This window comes from Capsicum annuum, chromosome 8 (assembly GCF_002878395.1).
Source record: "Capsicum annuum cultivar UCD-10X-F1 chromosome 8, UCD10Xv1.1, whole genome shotgun sequence".
Classification (NCBI taxonomy): Eukaryota; Viridiplantae; Streptophyta; class Magnoliopsida; order Solanales; family Solanaceae; genus Capsicum; species Capsicum annuum.
Window position 1 is genome coordinate 169,000,863 of NC_061118.1, and position 23,410 is coordinate 169,024,272.

The 23,410-nt window shown below is 33.5% G+C and overlaps 1 protein-coding gene, 1 non-coding gene and 1 pseudogene across 2 annotated transcripts; 2 read left to right on the forward strand and 1 right to left on the reverse strand.

Annotated features, from left to right (window-relative positions):
- Nucleotides 1-2,410: 2,410 nt before the first annotated feature.
- Nucleotides 2,411-2,928, forward strand: LOC107879995. The gene is made up of 2 exons (XR_007043793.1): nt 2,411-2,520; nt 2,623-2,928. It is a non-coding gene; the product is annotated as an uncharacterized LOC107879995 (transcript).
- A 7,640-nt stretch (nt 2,929-10,568) lies between these two features.
- Nucleotides 10,569-13,091, forward strand: LOC107879535 (annotated as a pseudogene).
- Nucleotides 13,092-14,484: 1,393 nt separating this feature from the next.
- On the reverse strand, nt 14,485-16,575 carry LOC107840398 (BURP domain protein USPL1). The gene is made up of 2 exons (XM_016684252.2): nt 15,829-16,575; nt 14,485-15,699 (listed from the first exon to the last, which is right to left on the reverse strand). Exons 1-2 carry the CDS (start codon nt 15,880-15,882, stop codon nt 14,614-14,616), a joined length of 1,140 nt encoding a protein of 379 aa, XP_016539738.1. The 5' UTR covers nt 15,883-16,575; the 3' UTR covers nt 14,485-14,613.
- Between the last annotated feature and the right edge of the window lie 6,835 nt (nt 16,576-23,410).

Below are 23,410 nucleotides of genomic sequence, written 5' to 3' on the forward strand. Positions count from 1 at the left end.
TATATATATATATATTTAGTTCCTTTTTTTGTGATGATTACTTTTGCTTTTTGCGGTGATCACTATTTAAAACTTTTAAATTTAATAGTTAAATTTAATTTTTTATAATTTTATTTATGGAAGCAATTATATTTTGGAAGTGTTAAATTTTATTTTTTAGGTAGTGATTATACTTTGGCCGTTCTAATTTTTGTGATGATTATACTTTGGCAGTTTTTATTTTTTGTGGTGATTATAATTTGAAAATTTTTGTTGTGGTGGTGATTATACTTTGGCAGTTTAAAATTTTATTTTTCTGTAATGATTATACTTTGCCAGTTAATATTTTTGTTTTTCGTGGTGATTACACTGTGGCAGTTGTTAATTTTATTTTTTTTCGTGATTATACTTTGATAGCTTTTATTTTTATTTTTTGTGATGATTACACTTTGACAGTTTTTACTTTCGTTTCTTGGGGTGATAACACTTTAGCAGTTTTTATTTTCGAGGGATGATTATGCTTTGAGAGTTTTTTTTTATGATTTTATTTTTGGCTTGATTATGTTAATTTTTAGACCTCGAAATAATTTATGTAGGAATTTATTTTTTCAATAAACATATTCAGTTTCTTTTTTATTTTTTGGGAGCATTGTCCTAAATAGGCAACATTTTATGTTTGTTTTTTTTAGTTTCATTTTTATTGTGCTTACACTTTGGCACTTTTTATTGGCGATTTTTTATTCTATAATTTAACATTTTGCAGCAAATACACTTTGATAGTTTTAGTTTTTTTTAAAACATGACCATGTTAAAATTTTTAGACCTCGAAATCAATTATTTTGCAGGATTATTTTTTTTCAAATATTTATGATAATTTAAGTTGCTAAAATGTGTTAATCATCTAAAATAGAGAAGTGACGGTGTAATACCTTTTTTTTTAATCCTTCTAAGATTTTATAAAAGGTCAATTACGTGGTGGACAGAGATTGATCAATGATTTAAAGTTCATAAAATTTTATAGCAATCTCAAGTTAATATATAATAATTTGCTTCTTAAAACTTTTAAATTTGATAGTTAAATTTAACTTTTATAAAAAAAAAAATTGTAATTATATTTTGGCAGTTTTTAATTTTGATTTTTTTGTAGTGATTATACTTTGACTGTTTTAGTTTTTGTGGTCATTATAGTTTTTCAGGTTGTTTTTTTTTGGTGATTATAATTTGGCAATTTATATTTTTTGTGGTGATTATGCTCTGGCAAATTTAAATTTTGTTTTTTGTAGTGTTTATACTTTGCCAGTTAACATTTTTGTTTTTTTGTGAGAACTACACTTTGATCGTTTTTTATCTCATTTTTTTTGTGATTATACTTTGGTATTTTTTTTAATTTTTTTTTTTTGTGATGATTATACTTCGGCAGTTTTTATATTTGTGTCTTGGGGTGATAACACTTCAGCAATTTTTATTTTCGTGGGCCGGCTGATTATGCTTTGAGAGTTTTTATTTTTTTTATAGTTTTATTTTTGGCTTGACATTCCCCGTAAGAAAATATTTATGAGGAATTTATTTTACTAAATTAATTTTATTAATTATACTTTAAAAATATAAATTTAAGTAAATATAATTTATTTAGTCATTTAATATTGAGGGAGGTATTGAAAGAATATAATAAAATACTTTTAATTTCATCAAATATTTTTGAAACAAATATTTTTAGAGAAAATGTCAATTAAAACGAAACGGAGGGAGTATATAGTAATTTCCTTTTTTAACAAACATATCCAGTTTCTTTTTTTTTTGGAGCATTGTCCTAAATAGGCAACATTTTTTTTTTTTAATTTTTTAGTGTCATATTTGTTGTGATTACACTTTGACACTTTCTAAATTATCGTGTTTTATTGTTATAATCTTATATTTTGCAGCTATTACACTTTGGCAATATTTTATTTTTTTTAAAACACGGCAATATTAAATTTTTTAGACCTTGAAATCGATCATTTTGCATTTTTTTTTTTTTTCAAATATAAATTTGATAATTTAAGTTTACTAAGATGTGTTATTTAAATAGAGAAGTTACAGTGTAATACTTTTTTGTTATTCTCCTAAGAGTTTACAAAAGATCGATTACGTAGTGGTTAGAAATTCATCAATAATTTAAAGTTTATGAAATATTATAGCGATCTCAAGTTAATATCTAACAATATTTAAATTTAATTACAATCAAATATTTAATGTGTACATTAATACATATATAAAAGGTTAACGAAAATTAATGTATTCTCATCCCTTTCTTTTATTTTATTTTTTAAGAGAGAAGGTAACTAACTGCCTATGGGATGAGAAAAAACTATCCATCATGCTCTTTTAATTTCCCTTTTCTTTTTTCTTTTTTTCTGTTCTTAAATTTAAGTAAAAACATTTTTTTGGGTCTATAAATACGAAGTCAGGCATTAGGAAGTCTACAAAATTTACAAACCCAAAGAGTGCTTCAGCAATATGAGATCTCTCTCTATCTTCCTCCTCCTCCTATCTCTTACATTGGTAATTGTTCCTTCTACTTCCTCTTATTCTCTAATAATTTGCAGATTTAATTTCACTTAATTTTATATCTTCCTTTATTAAATTTTATTTAATTTTTTTCAGTTGGGGTATGTAACTAGTGATGGTCCAGAAGAATATTGGAACAGCAAAATGAATGGAGATCCTATGCCTAAAGCACTTAGGGGACTTCTTAATGATCAATACCAAAATTTTCCAACAGAAAGGAATAAAAGGAGTCACAAATTTCTTAGAGATTTTGATATGAAGGCTAATATTATTATTTATCATAATGATGTTGATATTTATCCAAAAAGACCCAGGCCTACTGCTGAAGAAGCTGAGAGGAGAAAAACTGTAGATCCATGAAATGAACTATATATATATATACTATGTGCTTAATTAATTATATGTCTCCTTTTCGTTTCTTTTTATGAATATGGTTTGTGTCTTGCTTAGTTAATTACAGTATTAAACTTCTTGTTAATTAATCAGTTGTTGTCTGGTTCTTTTTCTAACTATTTCCTAAGAGCTCCCACCGTATTTTAGTTCCTTTTATCACTCGAACTCATAATCTTAAAATTGAAGGAGGGAAATTGCTTATTACCGGAGCAATGTCCTCTTGTATGTTGTCTAGTTGATATTTGTAATCTTAAGTAAGTAATTTTTTTGTTAGGATTTGAGAGTTAACAAAATTATTCTGGAAAATTATTGTTTTTCCTTTCACCATCATCATAGAGATTTTTGCATGACTAAATTAATGCAAAAGTGAGAAGAAAGAAATTAAAAAGTTCCCAGGAGTATTTGGTGTCATAAGATCCCAATTTTAATAACTATATGTTTAGGAGTTCGAATATCAGTATCAATTATTTCGTTTATTTTCATCCTTCTCAAAAGTTGATTCAAGAGAACAAAACTCCTTCCATCATCGATGTGGGATTTTTTTCATTCTATTACCCGGGTTAGTCTGAATCTGTCCAGTTTCAGGGCGTGGACAATGTATTAGGGACAGTGACTTCGATATATGTTGGACCTTGGGAGGACTTAACCCTAGAAAAATTAGCTCAAGCAAAAGCAAAAGAACTGTCCAAATCATATTAAGGAAACCCATAACCCTTCGTAACCAATGTGATTCTTTCCATTCATCACCACTGCAAGTCTCCAAAAATAGGTAACTTTTTTTTCTAGAACTAAATCTATTTTGTGGGGTGCGTGGGTTGAATTAAGCAAATAATCAGATTTAAAATTAACAAGTTGAATATGGAACAATGGGTACCTAATATATAGTTCCAGACATCAACATTTGATTAAAATATACTAGTTGACTTCCTATTCGCTTTAAGCCTTACTATCTTTAAATTTAAAAAATCAATCCAACTTAATTAATGACACCACGTTAATTGCAAAATATAGAATAAATTAATAAACAGTAACATCAGGTTAATTGCAAAATATCGAATAATTAATAAACAAAATTTAGGAATTGTTATAAATGTATTTACATTATAGTGAATGTCTATCAAGATCTAATAAGATCTAGTTGATATTTATCAGAATTTGATGTATTTGTCTTTTAGTGTGAAACTAGGGGCAAATTTCCCCTATAAATAAAAGGACTTCCTTCATTGTAAATATTCCTCAAGAGAAGAAATAAGAATTACTCTCTCTATTTTCTCTACTCTTCTTCTTTATTCTTTCTTATTTTATAACACATTATTAGCACGAGACTCTGCCAAACAAGGTGAGATTATAAATCTGAAGGATTTCAAGGTAAGTAATTCTTTATGTTATCTTTCTTTTGCTACTTTTAATATAATTATTATTGAATTTGAGGAAAAATAATTGATTTGGAACCATTTATATTTTAAATTTATTCCTCAAGAATAATATTATCAAAAAGTATGATAATATGTTGGGTTCAAGTCCCATCGATCCATGCCTAAGACGTTTTTATATGAATAAGATGTTGAGTTTGAATCTTAATATACCATATTGATGATATTATGATGGCTAAGACAAAATAATGGGTATTTAATAAAAAGTCATGAAATTCGACCCATTGAATATGCTCCATTCCATGAAGTGAATGCGGTAGCAATATATGATAAGTCTGAAATATAACAACTTACTTCATTCTTGAGGTGTATGTGGTAGCAGTGCATAATATGTCTGAAAGAAGACAAGTGATTGAATGCACGAATATACGTGTGGAGAGACAATATGATAATGATCATAACAAATGATGATATTTTCACACGCTTATATGATTATAAGATATACTAGAGAAAAATTCTCTACATCATATGTATGCCTCGATTTGTTTCTGAAGTAACAAAATCTTGAAAGAGGTTATAAGCTATCATAATTTGATAGGCTTAAGGCACGATTATATTCCATTCCGGGGGAATGTGAAGATTATTAATGCAAACGTGCACTTGATTATGATTGTATCACAACTCACCTCCGAAAGAGGTTGAATAATTTTGAAATCTACTTCCGAAGTAGTAAATCTGAAATTTACTAAAGCAAAAACACATATCATGGTAAACTTGGAGTTTACTAGATTAAAAGTTCATAAGTTGACATGAACGATTGTGATATCCCGAAGATGTGCATACTGAGTATTGAACATATATTGAAGAATTAGAAAATTCTTCATGAACTTTAATGTTGCTTGTTCTCATGATAAGTTGGTTGGACCAACTAATTTTGAGATTGGATCCCTCAAAATTTGAAAAGAATAAAAGGTGAATAAAAGCTCGTTCACCTATCATGTGATATGTTGAAAAGATGCATCAATAAGATGATCACATGTTCATTCATGATCAACCTACGTTCGACATTCATAAAGTTACTTGTTCAATATAAATTGAGCATAATTTTCAGATTGTGTAATCAAAATAATTCATCTTGATGATGATGGTTTAGCATTGAATGTCTTCCATAAATAGTTGAACCATTACTAATGAGAACAAAGTTTCATATATTGATATGAAATATGATATATTGCATACAATAGCACTTGTATGCATTAGATCAATATATTATGATTATTTCTTCCCTCTCAATTGGTTCCAGGAACCAACTATTTTCTCTAATAGTTTTGATGTGCGGTATATGATTAATAAATATACTATGATGCACAAAGATGAATTCCTCAAAGAAAATGGAGAATTTATGTTAGTTTTCCTAACATAAGGAGGAGATTATAAGCAGCTATGAAATATATTAGGAATTATCATCAGATCTTCATTCAAAAGATAATTCGAGTCAAATGCCGAAAACATCTCATATTTAGCTGCAAGTGCTCCTATTTTGTGTCCTTAAAGAATAAAATCTATGCATGCGTGAAGCATGATAAACCAATCGGTTCCAAATGAAATAATCCTTAAAAAGGATAAGGAGCAAATAATCATGATAAGAGGGCAATGTGCTCTTGAAGAGCCTACGGCATAACACTTCATGAAACCTTATGCGAGGTTTAGGTACCTGAAAATAATGAAGTGATGAGATCTCAAAATATTATGTCATATTGTGAACCGATACAAAATAAGAAATCGTCGACGATATCTTTGATACAATATTGGCGCAATATTGTAAAAGATTATGAGGATCTGAATTCTACGTTAATTTAAGCATGCTGACGTAGAAATATTTATCAAGTGGCCTGAAAGGATGCATTTTGGTAAGCGTAAAACTTATTTGATTTGCAGTTCAGACACTTGAAGATGTCACACTTGACATGTTAGATAGTGTTACTTGACAAACACCCATATGAAAATCCCTAATGGATTCAAAATGCCTGAAGCATATAAAGTTTCTGAAAAACTTTTTATTATTTTCATAAGATATAATTTGATGATTTGAGTATCATTGAAATTCTTGGAAAGTTTTCAAAAGCAATCAAGTATTTTCTTAAATGAGAAACATGCAAAAATTAAATAAGGATCCATTTCGACCTCAAGAAAAGAATGAGGAACTCCTTGATTATGAAGTACCATATCTTAGTGCAATTGATGCACTAATGTATTTTGCAAATACTACAAGGTCTGATATAGCCTTTTTTTTTTAGTTAATTTGGAAGCAAGTTTGCAGTCCCGATCTTATTGATCATGCTGATTTTGGGTACTTATCTGACCTACATAACACTCGGTCTCAAATAGACTATGAGTTCATATGTGGTGGTACTGCAATATCTTGGAGATATACAAAGCAGTCTATTGTAGCCACTTTATCGAATCATGCTGAGATAATAGCTATTCATGAAGCAAGCCGAGAATGTGTATGGTTGAGGTCCATGATACATCTCATTCGAGAAAAATGTAGCGTGAAATATGACAATCTACCCACAATTTTATACGGAGATAATGCATCATGCATAGCACATCTTAATGGAGGATTCATAAAAGGAGATAGAACGAAGTATACTTCATCAAAGCTTTTCTACATACATGAGCTACAAAAGAATGGCGATATCAACGTGCAACAAATTCGTTCAAGTAAAAATGTGGCTGATTTATTCACCAAGTCTTCTCCAATTACAACTTTTAAGAAGATGATGCATAAGATCGGGATGCAAAGGTTCAAGGATGTTCTCCTTAGGGGGGTTAGTACGCATTGTACTCTTTTTTCCTTACGAGGTTTTGTCCCATTGGATTTTCCTTGTAAGGTTTTTAATTAGGCAACCGATATGCGTATTGTTAGAAATGTATACTCTTTTTTCTTTACTAGATTTTTTTTTCTTCTGGGTTTTTTCTAGTAAGGTTTTAACGAGGCACATTATCTATCTAGACACTCAAGGGGAAGTGTTATAAATATATTTACATTATAGTGAATGTCTATCGAGATCTAATAAGATCTAGTTGATATCTATCAGGATTTGATGTATTTGTCTTTTAGTGTGAAACTAGGGGCAAATTTTCCCTAAAAATATAAGGGCTTCCTTCATTGTAAATATCCCTCAAGAGAAGAAATAAGAATCACTCTCTCTATTTTCTCTACTCTTCTTCTTTATTCTTTATTAGTTTATAACAGGAACACCATACTGACTTTTAGATTTAGATCACCCTCCCTAATATACTAGCTGTATTTTAAACTTGGAACCAAACTATGCCATCAAACTAAAAAAAAACACCAAACTATGTCATATATTTAAAAATATACCAAACTATGCTTAACTCACAAAAATTATGAGTTATGCACAAATATTTTAACGGAAGGCAGCTCACGATATTAAATTTTTTTGAAAAGTGCATAACTCACAATTTTTGTGAGTTATTCATTCTTATTTTAACATAACTCACAAAAATTGTGAGTTATGTATTTTATTTTAACATAACTCACAGTTTTTGTGAGTTATGTATTCTTATTTTTTAACATAACTCACGATTTTTGTGAGTTATGCATTTTAATATAACATAATTCACAAAAATTGTGAGTTATGCATTTTCTTTTAACATAACTCACGATTTTTGTGAGTTATGCATTCTTATTTTTTAACATAACTCATGATTTTTGTGAGTTATGCATTTTATTATAACATAACTCACAACTGGTACTGACGAAGACGTGCCTAATAGATCCTGAGACTGATAACCCAAATATATTACTGACTTGGAAAGAACTTCAAGACAGTTTATCTAGCAGGTGAAAAGTAAACAAATCGTATAAAGAAGTGCAACCAAAATTTCCATTAACAGATCATTTAGGCATACCATCCAAATCGTAGAATAACAATTTGTTCCTGAACTACATGTTTCCTTGAAACAATCAAGAAATAAGTTGAAACATTTAGCAATAGGCCATTCTATCATGACATGATAAGATCTTTTGTTTACAAAGATAATCATATGAGATTTAATGTCTTAACAAGAGCGTGCTCCAAGCCAAGACAAAGCATATTAGGAAGTTTATTTCATAGTGAAAAAATAAAAGGCATAACTCACAATTTTTGTGAGTTATGTTATAATAAAATGCATAACTCACAAAAATTGTGAGTTATATTAAAAAATAAGAATGCATACTCACAAAAATTGTGAGTTATGTTAAAATAAAATGCATAAAATGCATAACTCACAAAAATCGTAAGTTATGTTAAAAAATAAGAATACATAACTCACAAAAACTGTGAGTTATGTTAAAATAAAATGCATAACTCACAATTTTTGTGAGTTATGTTAAAATAAGAATGAATAACTCAGAAAAATTGTAAGTTATGTATTTTTCAAAAAAAATTTAACACCGTGATCTGTCTTCCGTTAAAATATTTGTACATAACTCATAATTTTTGTGAGTTAAGCATAATTTGGTATTTTTTAAAAATATATGGCATAGTTTGATGTTTTTTTTAGTTTGATGGCATAGTTTGGTGTTTTTTTTAGTTTGATGGCATAGTTTGGTTTAAGTTCCTGCATTTTAAACCTCGTTCATAAAAAAACTTATTTGTAAAATGTGTCAGGATATAAACCAATAAAATTACATCACACAAGAGTAGTATCTTTCTAAAATGTAGCTTATAATTCATTTAAATGTACAATTTAGGGTTTAAAATGAAAAAATCTACCCAATTGTACAAACATTTTTTATACATTACGAGTGTTTTTAACATGTTATAGCTAGCACGTTAATATAATCTCATTTTTGTCGGTCAAGAATTTTATCCCTAATAACTATTAGTGTTCATTTTAAAGGATAAAAATTAAATATGAGTCAATCCACGTATGATAAGGGTATAGGGCAAATTTGTTCTACTTTCCATAGTTAAGAGGTAGACTTGAAGTAATCCACGTAGGGATGACAATCGGGTGATGCGGGTGGGGGCGGTATGGGTTTTAGGCTATATGGGTGGTGTGAATTTTAGACTGTGGGGATATGGTGCAGGTGTTGGGCGGGTTTAAGTAAGTTTTTTTTAAATGGTGCGGTGCAGGTGAGTTGCGGGTTTAAACTAAAAAATTAGTATTATTCTCATAAATCTACCTAAAATTATGTGTATTCTTCACTTAAAATTTTATGGTACTTAAATAACATGTATAACACTATAAATAAATAATTTTATAACTTTTAAAATTTCTTTATTCATCTTAATGAAAATTTGATATTTGATCATTACTTGTACATGTGATACTTTTTGATAATTTCTTAGTGAAAAGTGATATAATAGAAATTGGTTCCTTAGAGAAAAGTAATATAGTAGAAATTTGTTGTTACTATTTTCTAGTATTGAAAATGTTATGGTTTTCAGTGGAGTAACAAATTTTTCAAAAAAGAAAAAGGAGAAAATGTGGGGCGGTGCGGTGCGGATATACGCGATTATGAGTGTGGGGCAGATTTATGCGGATGTAAAAGTGATGTGGGGTGATGCGGGGCGGGACAGTTTTAAAATTTGCGTGTTTAGAAAAAACTCGCACCGCACTATTATCATCCCTAAATCCACATATTTGGACGCAAACTTAAAATTAGTGCAAATTTGCTCTATTTCCCATAGAGATCACGATATTTTTAAAATTTTAGCTCTAAAATAAAAGAAATATACTATGAAGCACAATATCGACTTTTTAAAAACCAAAAGAAAAAGATATGTGTATGAATTTTAATTATAAAATACCATTGTTTGATATTTTGTAATTACTGGTAAATATGTCGCAATTTACACTATTGAAGGTCGTTTTTTCAAAAATTTAAAAAATAATCCAACTCAATTCTAATCGTTGATTTAGGATTAAGAGAATTTATTATCTCATTCAAATTTCAAAAGGCAAAAGGGTATTATTTTGCACACACTAAATCTCAAGGGCATTTAGTGAAATTCACTCCAAAACCTTACCAATTACAATATGGAAAATATTAATAACCTACCAATAATAGAAGGAAATTGTTATACTTTTTATCTCGCAATTAATGATTCTTGTGGGATATTTGCTATGAAATTTCAAAATTAATAATGCAAAAATTCTAAAACCCTAAACTCCAAATAGCATAGGGTTTTCCCCCACCCACTATATATTCACACACATACAAACATAGTGCCAAATCCATCAAGCAACAATTTTACAATGGCGAAACAGGTAGAACTTCGGCTGTACAATACAAAGATGAAGCAGAAGGAACTTTTTCAATCAAAGGAACGAGGTAAGGTTAAGATGTACGTGTGTGGCGTTACGCCTTACACTTTAAGTCATATTGGCCATGAACGTTCCTATATATGTAGCGTTCCACATTCTCTATAGGTATTTAAAATACTTGGGGTACGATGTTGTTTATGTGCGCAATTTTAATGATATGTGCGCTCGATACTGCGAGGAGTTTTTAAGAGACATGGATGATCTACAGTGCCTTCGTCCGACTCATCTGCCGCGTGTTACACAACATATGCAGCAGATTATCGATATGATCAGTAAGATCATTATGAATAATGGTTGTGCGTATATGATTGATGGAGATGTTTATTTTTCTGTTGATAGTTTTCCGGAGTATGGTCGTGGATCATCAGCAGGACGAAAATTAGAATATGATAATTATGGAATTGAACGAGTTTATGTTTATTCGAGAAAGAAAAATCTTGCTGATTTTGCCTTTGTGGAAGGCTGCAAAGCGTGGTGAACCAAGTGTTGGGTTCATAGAAGTGTGAATAAAAAATGGAGAAAAAATTGTGTAGAAGAGGAGACACTAATTTGAAAAGTTCACTAATTCTTCCATATTGGTGGGAGAAGGGAACTTTGGAGTGTTTATAATGATGAATACTTACTCCACAAGATAAGTGACGCAAGCGCCGCTGTCGTCATCGCTCGCTCGGCTTCAGATTTGGATTTGTCAAATGATCGATGAGATATATCTTTTTGAACAAATTTTATATGACGAAATCTGATCAATACTTCATTTATATGCATGCAGTATAATAATAGTAACAGATGCAATGTTTCGACAGAGCTGATGCACTGTTTCCACTGAACTGATGTACTATTTATTTTCGACTGAACTGATGTACTGTTCGACTGATCAGATGCAATTCTTCAATGAAGTGATGCACTCTTTCGAACAGGTGCACTGTTTGGTGAAATGGTATACTGTTTCAGCAAAAATGCTGCAGACATGCATTTTCAGAAACATCACACCATTTAAGTGAACCAATGCCACCTTTTCGAAGAGGAATCTGTTAGACTATATAAATCTGCTTTCCTTCACAGGTTTTGATATGAAATTTTCAGAATAAAAACTCTCTTCTTTTCTTTACAAATATTTTGTGTGATCAATCAAAACGTTCTGTGCGTTCGAAGAATCCACCTATTTGAGGTACCGCTATAGTCGGATTAAAGGCCATTTTATCCTGGGAGGAAGATTCCATAACCTCGGGTACAGTGAGGGGAATTATTCCTTAAGGAAAGTCCGTGAATTCGGACGACTTGGTCTTATTCATTTCTGTTTCATCTATTTTCTGAAAAATAAAAAACACCTCTTGGAAAGGTCATTTTGATCTTGTGTTGAGGGTATTTGATATACTTCATTGTGTTCTTGTTTATATACTTGAACTTTAGTTGAAGTTGTTGTGTCTACTATACAGATTTTGCGTACCCGCAGAAGGAATATAACACTAAGTTGGGACAGTCCATGGGGTCGTGGTAGGCCGGGTTGGCATATAAAATGCAGTGGAATGAGCGCGCACTATTTAACACATTCCTTTGATATACATGGTTGTGGGATTGAACTGATTTTTCCTCACCATGAGAATAAAGATTGCCCAGAGTTGCGCTGCTTGCCCCGAGAGTAATGTTAGCTACTGGATGCATAATGGTTTGGTTAACTCAGATGGTGGGGACTTCACTATACGCGAGGTTACTCGGTTGTACCATCCCCTTGCATTAAGGTACTTCTTGTAATTGGGGACACACTATCGCTCTCATATTAATTACTCAGTATCACGGATAGAAGCTGCCTCAGAATCTGTTTTCTACATCTATCAGACCTTACATGATTGTGAAGAAGCCTTGTCATCATCAAAAGTACTAAACGGGGTGGCTAAACCTGTTATGGATGATGCTCAAAAATGCATCAACAAATTGCATAATGAGTTGGAATCAAAACTTGCTGATGATTTGCATACAGCTGAAATTTTAAAAGATCTTCTTCAGGGTGCCCTTAAACTCATAAATGCTTATTTGAATAAACCAGAATGGTTATCTGTTGTTTTGTCCCTAGCTGAGCTCGAGATAGAAGTGAAAGAAGTGCTGGATATTCTTCGACTGCTCGCTGCTGGTTCAACTTATGCGGAGGTTCTGCAGCAGTTGAAAGAGAGAGCACTGATGAAAGCTGAGTTGACGGAGGAAGACCTTCTGCGTGCAATAGAGGAAAGATCACGAGAGGAAAAATAAGGAGTACGCAAGAGATGATCAAATTAGAATTGATCTGAAGACCAAGGGAATTGAATTGATGGATAGAAAAGGAGAAGCTGAAACTGATTGGAAGCCTCAATATTTCAGATGATATTTCCTATAGTAATCTGTTTTTTCTTTTGAAGAACCCTTTATACGTCTCCCTAGAAAATGGGACTTTTGTGCACCACTTTCTTGTGAATCCTTTTACTCATGTTGATACTGAATTGGCTAGTGTTAACATCAAATGAATCATTAATTAGTTTGCGCAATCATTTAGTCAATCCAAAATGTGTTTTTAGTGAGTTGAAAATCTTGCAAGACCTATTTTGTGCATCACTTAATGTTTGGTATGTGCTCTAAACTTAAAAAGTTTGAACTTTTTTTCTTCTGTGAATTGGCAGAGAGACAACTGTTAGTAGAAATAGAAAGAGTAGTGCTTCAAATTTGAATTGTAAGATAGATGCATAGAGTTTGTCCCTTCTATGATTTTTCTTTTATAATACAGCTTTATTCTGACATTAACTATTCTACATGTCTAACTTATCATCAGAAGTTGTTGTAGAGGTCTAAATTTCAAAGTACTGAACTTGAATTGGAATCGATGACAGGATAGAGCTATAATCATGTTGATTTCTTGATCATGATGTCTATTTGTACGATATTTTCTTGTATTTTCTAACAGGTATTTTTATATTTCCAATCCACACTTTTGAGTTTGCAATTCGTGTCCTGTGAAAACTCGTAAACTTTTACGACAACAAATCAAATTATTATTTTATTAATGCCCTGCTACTGGAAAGAAATCTAGACAAGAGGTACACTGGAAAAATAGAAAAGATATGCAAATATATCAACAGACCGATAAGTCTCTAGTGAAGTAAAAGCAACTGCCAACATGGTGCAACTGCTCCTTCAACGATCTTGTGCTGTGGCAATTTTTGGTACGCTCGCTAAATTTATGTGATAGAAAAAAGTGACACAAATAGGGGATGTTCCTGGTTTACAGTAGAAAATCGCATAAGGTATAATATGACATGGCACCGTCGCAGCAGCTGCAACTTCCTGCCGAGCATCCAGACTAGTGTACTTTTTAGCAGGGGAGTTGTGTTTGAATTATGAGTTGTAGACAGATAATTGATATGGAATTTTCCTCCCATGATTTCCTGCACAAAATCAAGCATTATAGTTGAAGGATGTGCCATAGTGCTTGTTCTTCTATGGCTATCCTTTCTTTATTATAGTTTTGTTCTGTCTATTAATAAAAGGTTATTTGTTAAATTCTGTTTTATAGCTCATTGCTTCTGGATCTGAATCCAAAAATCCACATGTAACTTACATTTGGAACATTGCAGTGCTTGATTATTACTTCTTCGGTTGACTGCTTGTCTGATGGTCGTTCACAATTAACATTAGCAAAAGATTTATAAGACCCTGTAATTTTACTTTGATATAGAATTCATTTCATTGTGGTGTCTTGACATTGTGATGTCTATTAGTACAATGTTCTCTTCTTGCATTTAGTAACGAGTTCTTTTTAATGTTGAAATCTTTTTTTGTGTGACCTCTAAATTTTATGACAATGAATCAACTGAGGAAGTTATTGCCAGAAATTCTTATTGTTTTCTTAAGATCTCACTACTAGAAAGAAAGTTAAACAAGAGGTACACTGGAACAGAAAGGATACAAGAAACTAGTACACATACATGCTACAACAGCAGAGACTGTTCGTTCAAATCACTTGTGCAGTGTCGATTTTTGGAACCCACACTAGATGATCTGATGGAAAAAAGTGACAGATAGGGCACGTTCCTAGTAATACTCCGAGCAATCGAAAAGAGGCATGAGATGGACTCCAGTCAGAGGTATCCAAATGACAAACCGCAATTGCTTCCACTCTATCATCATTTTCACCACCTAATGAAACCTTGAACACCTTGCTCTTGCTAATTGTGTGATGACAGTAAAAAATCGGATAAGCATAAGGCATGGTATGACATGCCACCATCTTGGGAGCTGCTACTTCTTGTGGAGCATCCAAAATAGTATACTTCTGAAGCGGGGGAGTTGAGTTTGAGAAATGAATAGTCGACAGAGCTTTGAATTGTTTTTTTTCTCCCATGATTCCTTGAACAAAATCAAGCATTGCCTCTACAGATGTGGCACAGTACTTTGTCTCTCCCGTTATAGGTGGGGCTTCACATTCTCTCAGTGTGTCTTCCATTGCTTTCCCCTGTGGGGAGTTTCGAGAGAATGAGAAACGCTGAAGGAGGTTAGGGAGTTCCTTTCGTGAAAATGGAATGGAATCGGCTTCTTCTCTGAGCAAGAAACTCTGAGAAGAAGAAAGATCCCTTCTCGGGAAAGAAACAGTCACTACTTTCCCTTGTTTTAGATCATCCATAAGGAAGAAAACTCTTAGAGAAGGATCTATATGATCCATATGGGATGATGAATGGATATGTGTCTTCTCAGTTGTTGCTTGCTGATGCTTATTTTCTCCTTGTTTGTCATTAATCAAAAGATGTGCATTCTCTTTTTTTGCTTGCTGATAATTGTTTGCTCCTTGTTTATCGCTCACTTCTTGTATAGTTTGCTGAGTATTTTCTTCTTGGTTATTGTACATCCTTATATAATTATCAACCTTTTCTTCAAGAACCATACTATGCGATGATAAATGAACCGTATTGCCTTGCTGAGCTTTTTCTCCTTGGTTATTGTATATACAAGTCTTTTGTACATCATCTGGAATTGGGAGGTTCAATCTTTTGCCCTGTAGGTTCCCTTCAAGCATTTTCCTAGCTTCTGTTCCATAAGCAACCTGTCAAATGAGGTGAGCAACATATATATAAATACTCTTTAACGTATAAATCATAGTTTGTATAAGTAGTAGCAACATGTAACAAAACATTAATTGTAGTGTGAAGATTCAGAGTAGAGTGAAAATTACCAGCAGAATTAGGAGATTTAGGGAGAGAATACAAAAACCAAGCTTAAGATCCATTTGTTTTTCTGTGTTTAGTCCTTCAGAAACTTCCCTGCAAGTAGATAAATAAATAGAATAGATGTAAAACGAACACTCACCCACCTACCCCACACAGACACCACCCCCTACCCTACAAAAAAAGAAAAGAAATGAAAAAGATAAGAAGGCAACTAACTACTATTTCTTAGTAAAATATTGGCAGCTTATCAGCAAGCGTATGCATAATGTAATCATTTATTTTTTTGTTGGTTTTCATCCGGTGTCCGATAGTCGTATTGGAGTCCTACTAATTCGGATTAGCACCGAATAGGACCCCATCCGGGGTTAGCGCTCCCAACAAAGTTTTTTCCATACCCAGAGTTGAACTTCGACCTCTGATTAAGGGTGGAGCAGCCCCATCCACTGCACCAAAACCCATATTGGTGCATAATGTCATAATTTATTATCAAGAACATACGTCCAATGGAAGAAAATATCTTGGAAATATAATGTATCAATCGATGTGTATACAAATAATTAAGAAAAAATTATTTTACTCCAACCATACATATCGTGAATCGCGTTAGGAGGTCTTATTTGCCTCAGCCTAGGCATGAAGGGACAAAATATATTTGAAGTTTTCTTGAAATTCAAAAGCAAACGTTTTAAAAATTATCTAGGCATATAATAATATGTGTACATAATGGTAATTCATTCATGAAATCTTTAGTCAGAGAAAAATAACATAGTATTATTTCTACCTAAATACATAAACTTATTGAAAAACTCTCTAGCTGTGCTGGCATAGAGAGTAAACGCTGGAAAACGTGTATGGAACAATTCCAAGAGCTTGTAATCCGGTGAATAACACGTGTATGTGGCTAATCCACGTTTTGTGTATAGTATATGTTGAATTTTGTTAACTTTTTTTTTGTATATTTACTTTTTTTTATTTTAAATTATCTTAGTGAAAATTTTTATTCCGTCAGGATTGAGTGCTACGTGTCATAAAATTTCTTAGATAAGAGATATGCTTAAAACTAAATCACCTCAGGAAGTTTTTGTTGTTGGACCATCACAAATGATTTTTAATTTTTATTTTAGATGTTGTTTATGTTTATATAGCTATTTGTCCTTTTGAGTCATCACGTGAACCATGGTCATGAAAGATATAGAAACTAAATAAAATATGAGGAGGTTAAAGAATAGCAATCAACTGAAACATCAGCTTTTGCCTAAGCACAGTACTTATCATAAGTGACTTAGGTTGCATTTGTTACGTCTGAATCTGAATCAACACCTCAATGATTAAGATATTTTCTCTAGATCTGAAAATTGAGTGATTAATACTGTTTGTTTTTCAACATCTGAATATATAAAAAAAATTTATTTGTATATATAATAAAATAAAAAATACAGTTCAACTAAAAAACTAATTATATATCAGAAAAGTATGTAATTTAATACAACAAAATTATTATTTAATTGAGCAAAACATTTATGTTTGTTAGTGATAGTGGAGATGGTTTATAATCATGGTTGTGGTGACAATGATTGATGTTAGTAATTAGTAATGTTAGTGGTGATAATTGTGATGGTTGGTATTGTGTTGACTGTTATGATGATGGAGGTTGATAGTGATGGTGGTGGTTGTGATGTGACGTTGCTTGGTGTTAGTAGTTGGAGGTGTCGATTGTGATGGCTAAAAATGAATGCATGATGATTGACGATGTGTTGGTGCTAGTTGGAGATGTTGTTAGTTGTGATGGTGGAGATGGTTGTTAGTAGAGATGAATTATAGCGATGACAGTGGTTGAAGTGATGATAGAGATGGTGTTACTAGTAATAATGGTAGTGGCGGCCGGAGAATGTGTGGAGGTTATGATGTATTAGTGGTAGTTAGTGGTGGTGCTAGTTGTGATAGATGAGTTGGTCGATAGTATGGATTGACCGGTAGTGGTTGATGATGGTGGTGGTGTCGACGGTGCTAATAGCGGTGAATATAATTAGAATAATAGAGATATTAGGTGTGGTAGCGGTTGACAATAGTGGTTGGTAGCGATGTCGATAGTGGAGGTGGTTGGTGGTGGTGGGTGGTGGTTGATAATTGTGGTGGTGGCAGAGGTGGTTAGTGGTGGTGACTGATGATTATGAATAAACTGATAGTGAATATTATTCAACACCAGATTACCTCTTCAGACCTATTAAGACTTGATTCTAGATCTGAATGATTAAGACCTATTCATACCTATTAAAAGTTAAAATCTTAATAAAACACAAATGCATTTAATGGTCTGAAGTCTGAACCATTCAGATTCAGACCTTCATTAAGTGCAATCAAATGAGTCCTTAGAGGGTGTTTGGGTAAACTTATTTTTTGGTCAAAATGACTTTAAAGCTATTTTTTATTTTTGAAAGTGATTGGTAATTTTTAAAATTGCTAAAAAAAAAAAAAGCTAATTGACATTTATGTCCCTTGTAATTGTCCCTTATTCTGAATATACCCTTTTGTAACCCTAATTTTCTTTCACTACACAACATATTTTGCTTAATGACCAGCTCGACATATGAAACTATTTATCTATTAATGTAATTATAATGATTAGTAACATATATATTTGGCTTAATGATAAGCTCGGCATATATATTAATACTATCCTCGAAAGTTAAAAACAACAAGTCCAGTTTAATAAGAAAATGAAGTGCCGGTACAAATTGCACCTTAATGATACGAAATCTTAACGTAACCATGAAGAAACAAATAATCTTTTAATATATTACTATCTTTTTCAAACACACTAAAACATTTAACACTTAAATTCTTAAAAAAAAAAAAATTAACGCACAAATTAATAGTCATTCATGCACAAATTAATAGTCATTCATGAATATATATATATATATATATTAATTTTAATTTGAATCATTTTAGTAATAAAAATTAATAATAATCAACTCTATAATATTATTAACAGCTATAAGGATATTTCAGACATTTTGATTAAAAAAAGTGCTTAAAAGCACTTATTACCAAACACATCAATAACTTTTTTTCAATTTCACCACTTTTACCCAAAAAAGTAACTGTTTATTTTTAAAATAAGTTCATCACTTTCAAAAACATTTTTAAAGAACTTTTTAAAAGACACTTTTTTTCCGTCTATCCAAACGGGCTCTTAATATATTTAAGAAAAAGCTAAAGGATGACCATTTAATCTATATTATTTCAAGTTCAGCAAATTATGATTAGATTTAGAGTTCAAAAATGAGTGGAGCGAAAGGCTACAGAGAGAAAAAAGAGGACGAAGCTAGCTTTTCATAGCAAGTTAAAAAGGGCTATTGACAGTGCTGTCAATTATAACTCGAACACTCACTAATTATATTGTGAAAACATCAAGTATATATTAATATTTGCAAAAGTCCCCATTTTTAAGAGTTAGGACGTGTAACACACCGATGAAAACATTATATTAACACGTCATGGCAATTATTTTTCATTAGAAAATAGGAAAAATAGTCAAATTTACCCCTTTACTTTGAAAAATTAGCTAAATATACCCTTCGTCATACTTTATAGTCAAATTTACTCTTGGTGTCATACTTTGGGGCCAAATTTACCCCTCTACTTTAGAAATTGACTAAATATACCCTTCGTCATACTTTGGGGTCAAATTTACCCTTAATGTCATACTTTAGAGTCAAATTTACCCTCGTTGTTAATAAACTTTTCATATGTACACTTTTTAAATAGAAAAGTTCAAATGAATGTTAAATACCCCATTTTTTAAAAATAAAATACACCTTAATCTAATCCGTCTGATCTGATTCGAGCCACAACAAAGATACAAATAATAAATATACCCTCTTCACTTCTGTTTGTCAATTTTTCAACGAGAATAAGCCACTAGATAATTATCAGGCATAACTCATGAAAATTGATTTGCATCAGTGCAAAAACAAAGAAATATATTCCTTTCTTAGTTCGTGGATCTGCATCAGTGCAGATCTCATGAAAAACGGCACTTGACAAACTAATGCAATAGATTAGGCCCATTGGATATTTCTCTGGATGATTGAGTTAAGAGGTCTCCTTATGTGTCAATCGGACATTTCTTCATTCATATATATTTATACGCAATTTAGATTTGTACAAATTTTTTATCATGTCATTTACTCAAAAAATTTATTCATTGATTCTAGAAATTTGATGCATATAGAATTGCATACCAAAATTTGAAATTTGAACGTAATCGAACAAGAGCAAAGTTTGTAATAGACGTTTTCTCTAGTTTCATGCTTCTTCGTTATCCCATTTTATTTTACTTTTTTGTTCATTTGTAAACTACCTACCAGTGTTGCACGTTGAAAGAGAAGTATTGTTGTTCGTTGAAAAAATTCGACCAACAGAACTAAGGGAGGGGTATATTTATTTGTATATTTTTTTATGGGTCAGATCGACCGAGTCGTCCAAGGGGGTTGGGGGTGGAGTGGTGTTGGGAGGAGGTGAGGAGGGGAGGGCTGGGGTGGGTTCGAGGTATAGGTCAGGCGCTAAGGCGGGTTTGGGGAAGGGTGTTAGAAGAAGGCGTGAGGCGAGAGAAGATAGGTTGAAGGTGGTAAGGAGCGTGCCTAGTTCGGAGAAGATTGTCATAGCAGGGGACTTCAATGGCCACATTGGGGTCTTACTGGGAGGATATGACGATGTGCATGAAGGTTTTGGTTTCGGTGACAGAAATGGTGAGGGAGTGCTCTATTGGATTTTACGAGGGCCTTTGGGCTGGTGATATTGAATTTGAGTTTTTCGAAGAAGGAGGATCACCTGATTACCTTCCGCAGCGCGATAGCCAAGACCCAGATTGACTTTATGCTGCTTAGGAAGGGTGAGAGGGCTATGCAAGGATTGTAAAGTCATTTCAAGTGAGCATCTTTCGACCCAGCATAAGCTTCTATGGTGGACTTGTCTTCGAAGAAGTGCAAGAAGAGAAGGGTCGGGGAGGATCGACCTAGAATTAAGTGGGGTTGCTTGACGCCAGTTAATGCTCTGGAGATAAGGAAAAATGTGGCGAAAAAGGGGGTGTGGGAGAGCAGGGGGGACGTGGATACTATGTGGGATAGGGCTGCCAGCGGCATCACGGAGACAGCCAGAGAAATGTTGGGTGTTTCGAGGGGTCAGGCAGGACGGCATAAGAGGGACTGGTAGTGGAATGAGGAAGTGAAGAAGAAAGTGGAGATTAAGAAGGAGACATATGTTAAGTTAATTGAGAGTAAAGATAAGGAGGAGAAAAGGGTGAATAAGGAGGCTTACAAAGTATCCAGGAAGGAGGCTAAATTAGCAGTTACGGCTCCTAAGTCGGCAGCGTTCGAGAGCTTGTATGGGGGGTTAGAGGTGAAAAGCAGGGAAAAGAGGTTGTACAGACTTGCTAAAGCTAGGGAGCAAAATGGCCGGGACCTCAATCAAGTGAAGTGCATTAACGAGGAGGATGGTAGTGTTTTGGTGGAGGAGGTTCACATTAAGAAGAGATGGCATGAGTACTTTCATAGACTTTTGAACGAGGAGGGAGATAGAGGCATTATGTTGGGGGAGCTGGAACACTCGGAGGAGAGTCGTGATTTTAGATACTGTATTCGTTTTAAGGTTAAGGAGGTCAAAAAGGTTATTCATAGGATGCGGAGGGGTAGGGCGACGGAGCCCGATGAGATTTCGATGGATTTTTGGAGGTATGCTGGTAAGGCTGGTTTAAGGTGGTTGACAGATTTATTTAACGGCATTTTCAAGTCTGCGAGAATGTCTGAGGCCTGCAGATGGAGTACAATGATTCCGTTATATAAAAACAAGGGTGACATTCAGAGCTGCAACAACTATAGGGGTATTAAGCTGTTGAGTCACACTATGAATATTTGGGAGAGAGTGATCGAGCGAAGGTTGAGGAGGGTTGTCTATTTCGGAGAATCAGTTTGGATTTATGCCTGGTCGCTCGACGACAGAGGCAATCCACCTGGTGAGGAGATTAGTGGAGCAGTATAGAGAAAGGAAGAAGGATTTACACATGGTGTTCATCGACCTAGAAAAAGTGTATGATAAAGTCCCGAGAGAGGTTCTTTAGAGGTACTTGAAGGTAAGAGGGATCCCGGTGGCGTACATCAGAGCTATTAAGGACATGTACGATGGAGAGAAGACCCGGGTGAGAACTGTGGGACGAGACTCAGAGCAGTTTTTGATCAAGATCGGGTTGCATCAGGGATCGACTCTTAGTCCGTTCCTTTTTGCATTGGTGATGGACGTGTTGACGCAGAGTATTCAAGGCGAGGTGCCTTGGTGTATGTTATTTGCAGATGATGTGGTGCTGATTGATGAGACGCGAGGGGGTGTGAATGACAAATTGGAGGTTTGGAGGCAAACCCTTGAGTCTAAGAGGTTTAGGTTGATTAAGTCCAAAACTGAGTATTTGGAATGTAAGTTTAATGACTTGAGACAGAAGGATGAAGGGGTGGTGAGGTTGGACTCCCCGGATGTCTGTAAGACGGACAATTTTAAGTATCTTGGGTCTACGCATCAGGAGAATGGTGAGATTGATGAGGTTATCTCTAAACGTATTGGAGCAGGTTGGATGAAGTGGAGGCTAGCCTCGGGAGTGTTGTGTGATAAGAAGGTGCCCCTTAAGCTTAAAGGCAAATTCTATAGAGTGGTTATCCGTCTGGCCATATTGTATGGCGCGGAGTGTTGGCCAGTCAAGCACTCGCACATCCAAAAATTAAAGATGGCGAAAATGAGAATGTTGCGTTGGATATGTGGGATTACTAGAGGTGACAAGGTAAGAAATGAGAATATTCGGGAAAAGGTAGGAGTGGCTTCAGTGGAAGATAAGTTGCGGGAAGGAAGACTGCGATGGTTTGGGCATGTGATAAGGAGGAGTGCGGATGCCCCAGTTCAGAGGTGTAAGAGGCTTGCTTTGGATGGCTTCAGGAGGGGTAGAGGTAGGCCGAAGAAATACTGGAGGGAGGTGATTAGACATGACATGGAGCAGCTCCAGCTCACTAAGGACATGACCTTAGATAGGAAGGTGTGGAGGTCGCGGATAAGGGTAAAAGGCTAATGCGGGTGTGTGGGTTATATCTTGTAGTGTGGAGTCTTGTGTAGCCCGGTTAGTAAGCCTAGGTCCGTATTTATAGGGTCCTTGTTATGGGAGTGTAGGTTATTACTAGGTGGGTGCACTAGGTCTTATGTCTTAGTACCTATTTTCTTATTCCGTGTCGCTCTTTTGTCTTGTATTTCATATTTCTCTGATGTCTATTTTATTATTTCTTATTCCTGATTATGTTTTTCATCCCTTTGCTATTGCTCTCTACTTTGAGCCAGGGGTCTATCGGAAACAGCCTCTCTACTTCCTCGGAGGTAGTGGTATGGATTGCGTACATCTTACCCTCCCCAGACCCCACTCTTGTGTGAATACATTGGGTATATTGTTGTTGTTGTAGATCGGCCGAGTTAGATTAGGATGTGAATTATTTTAAAAGATTAGAGAATTTAACGTTGATTTGGGCTTTTCTATTAAAGGAAGGTTAAAAGTGA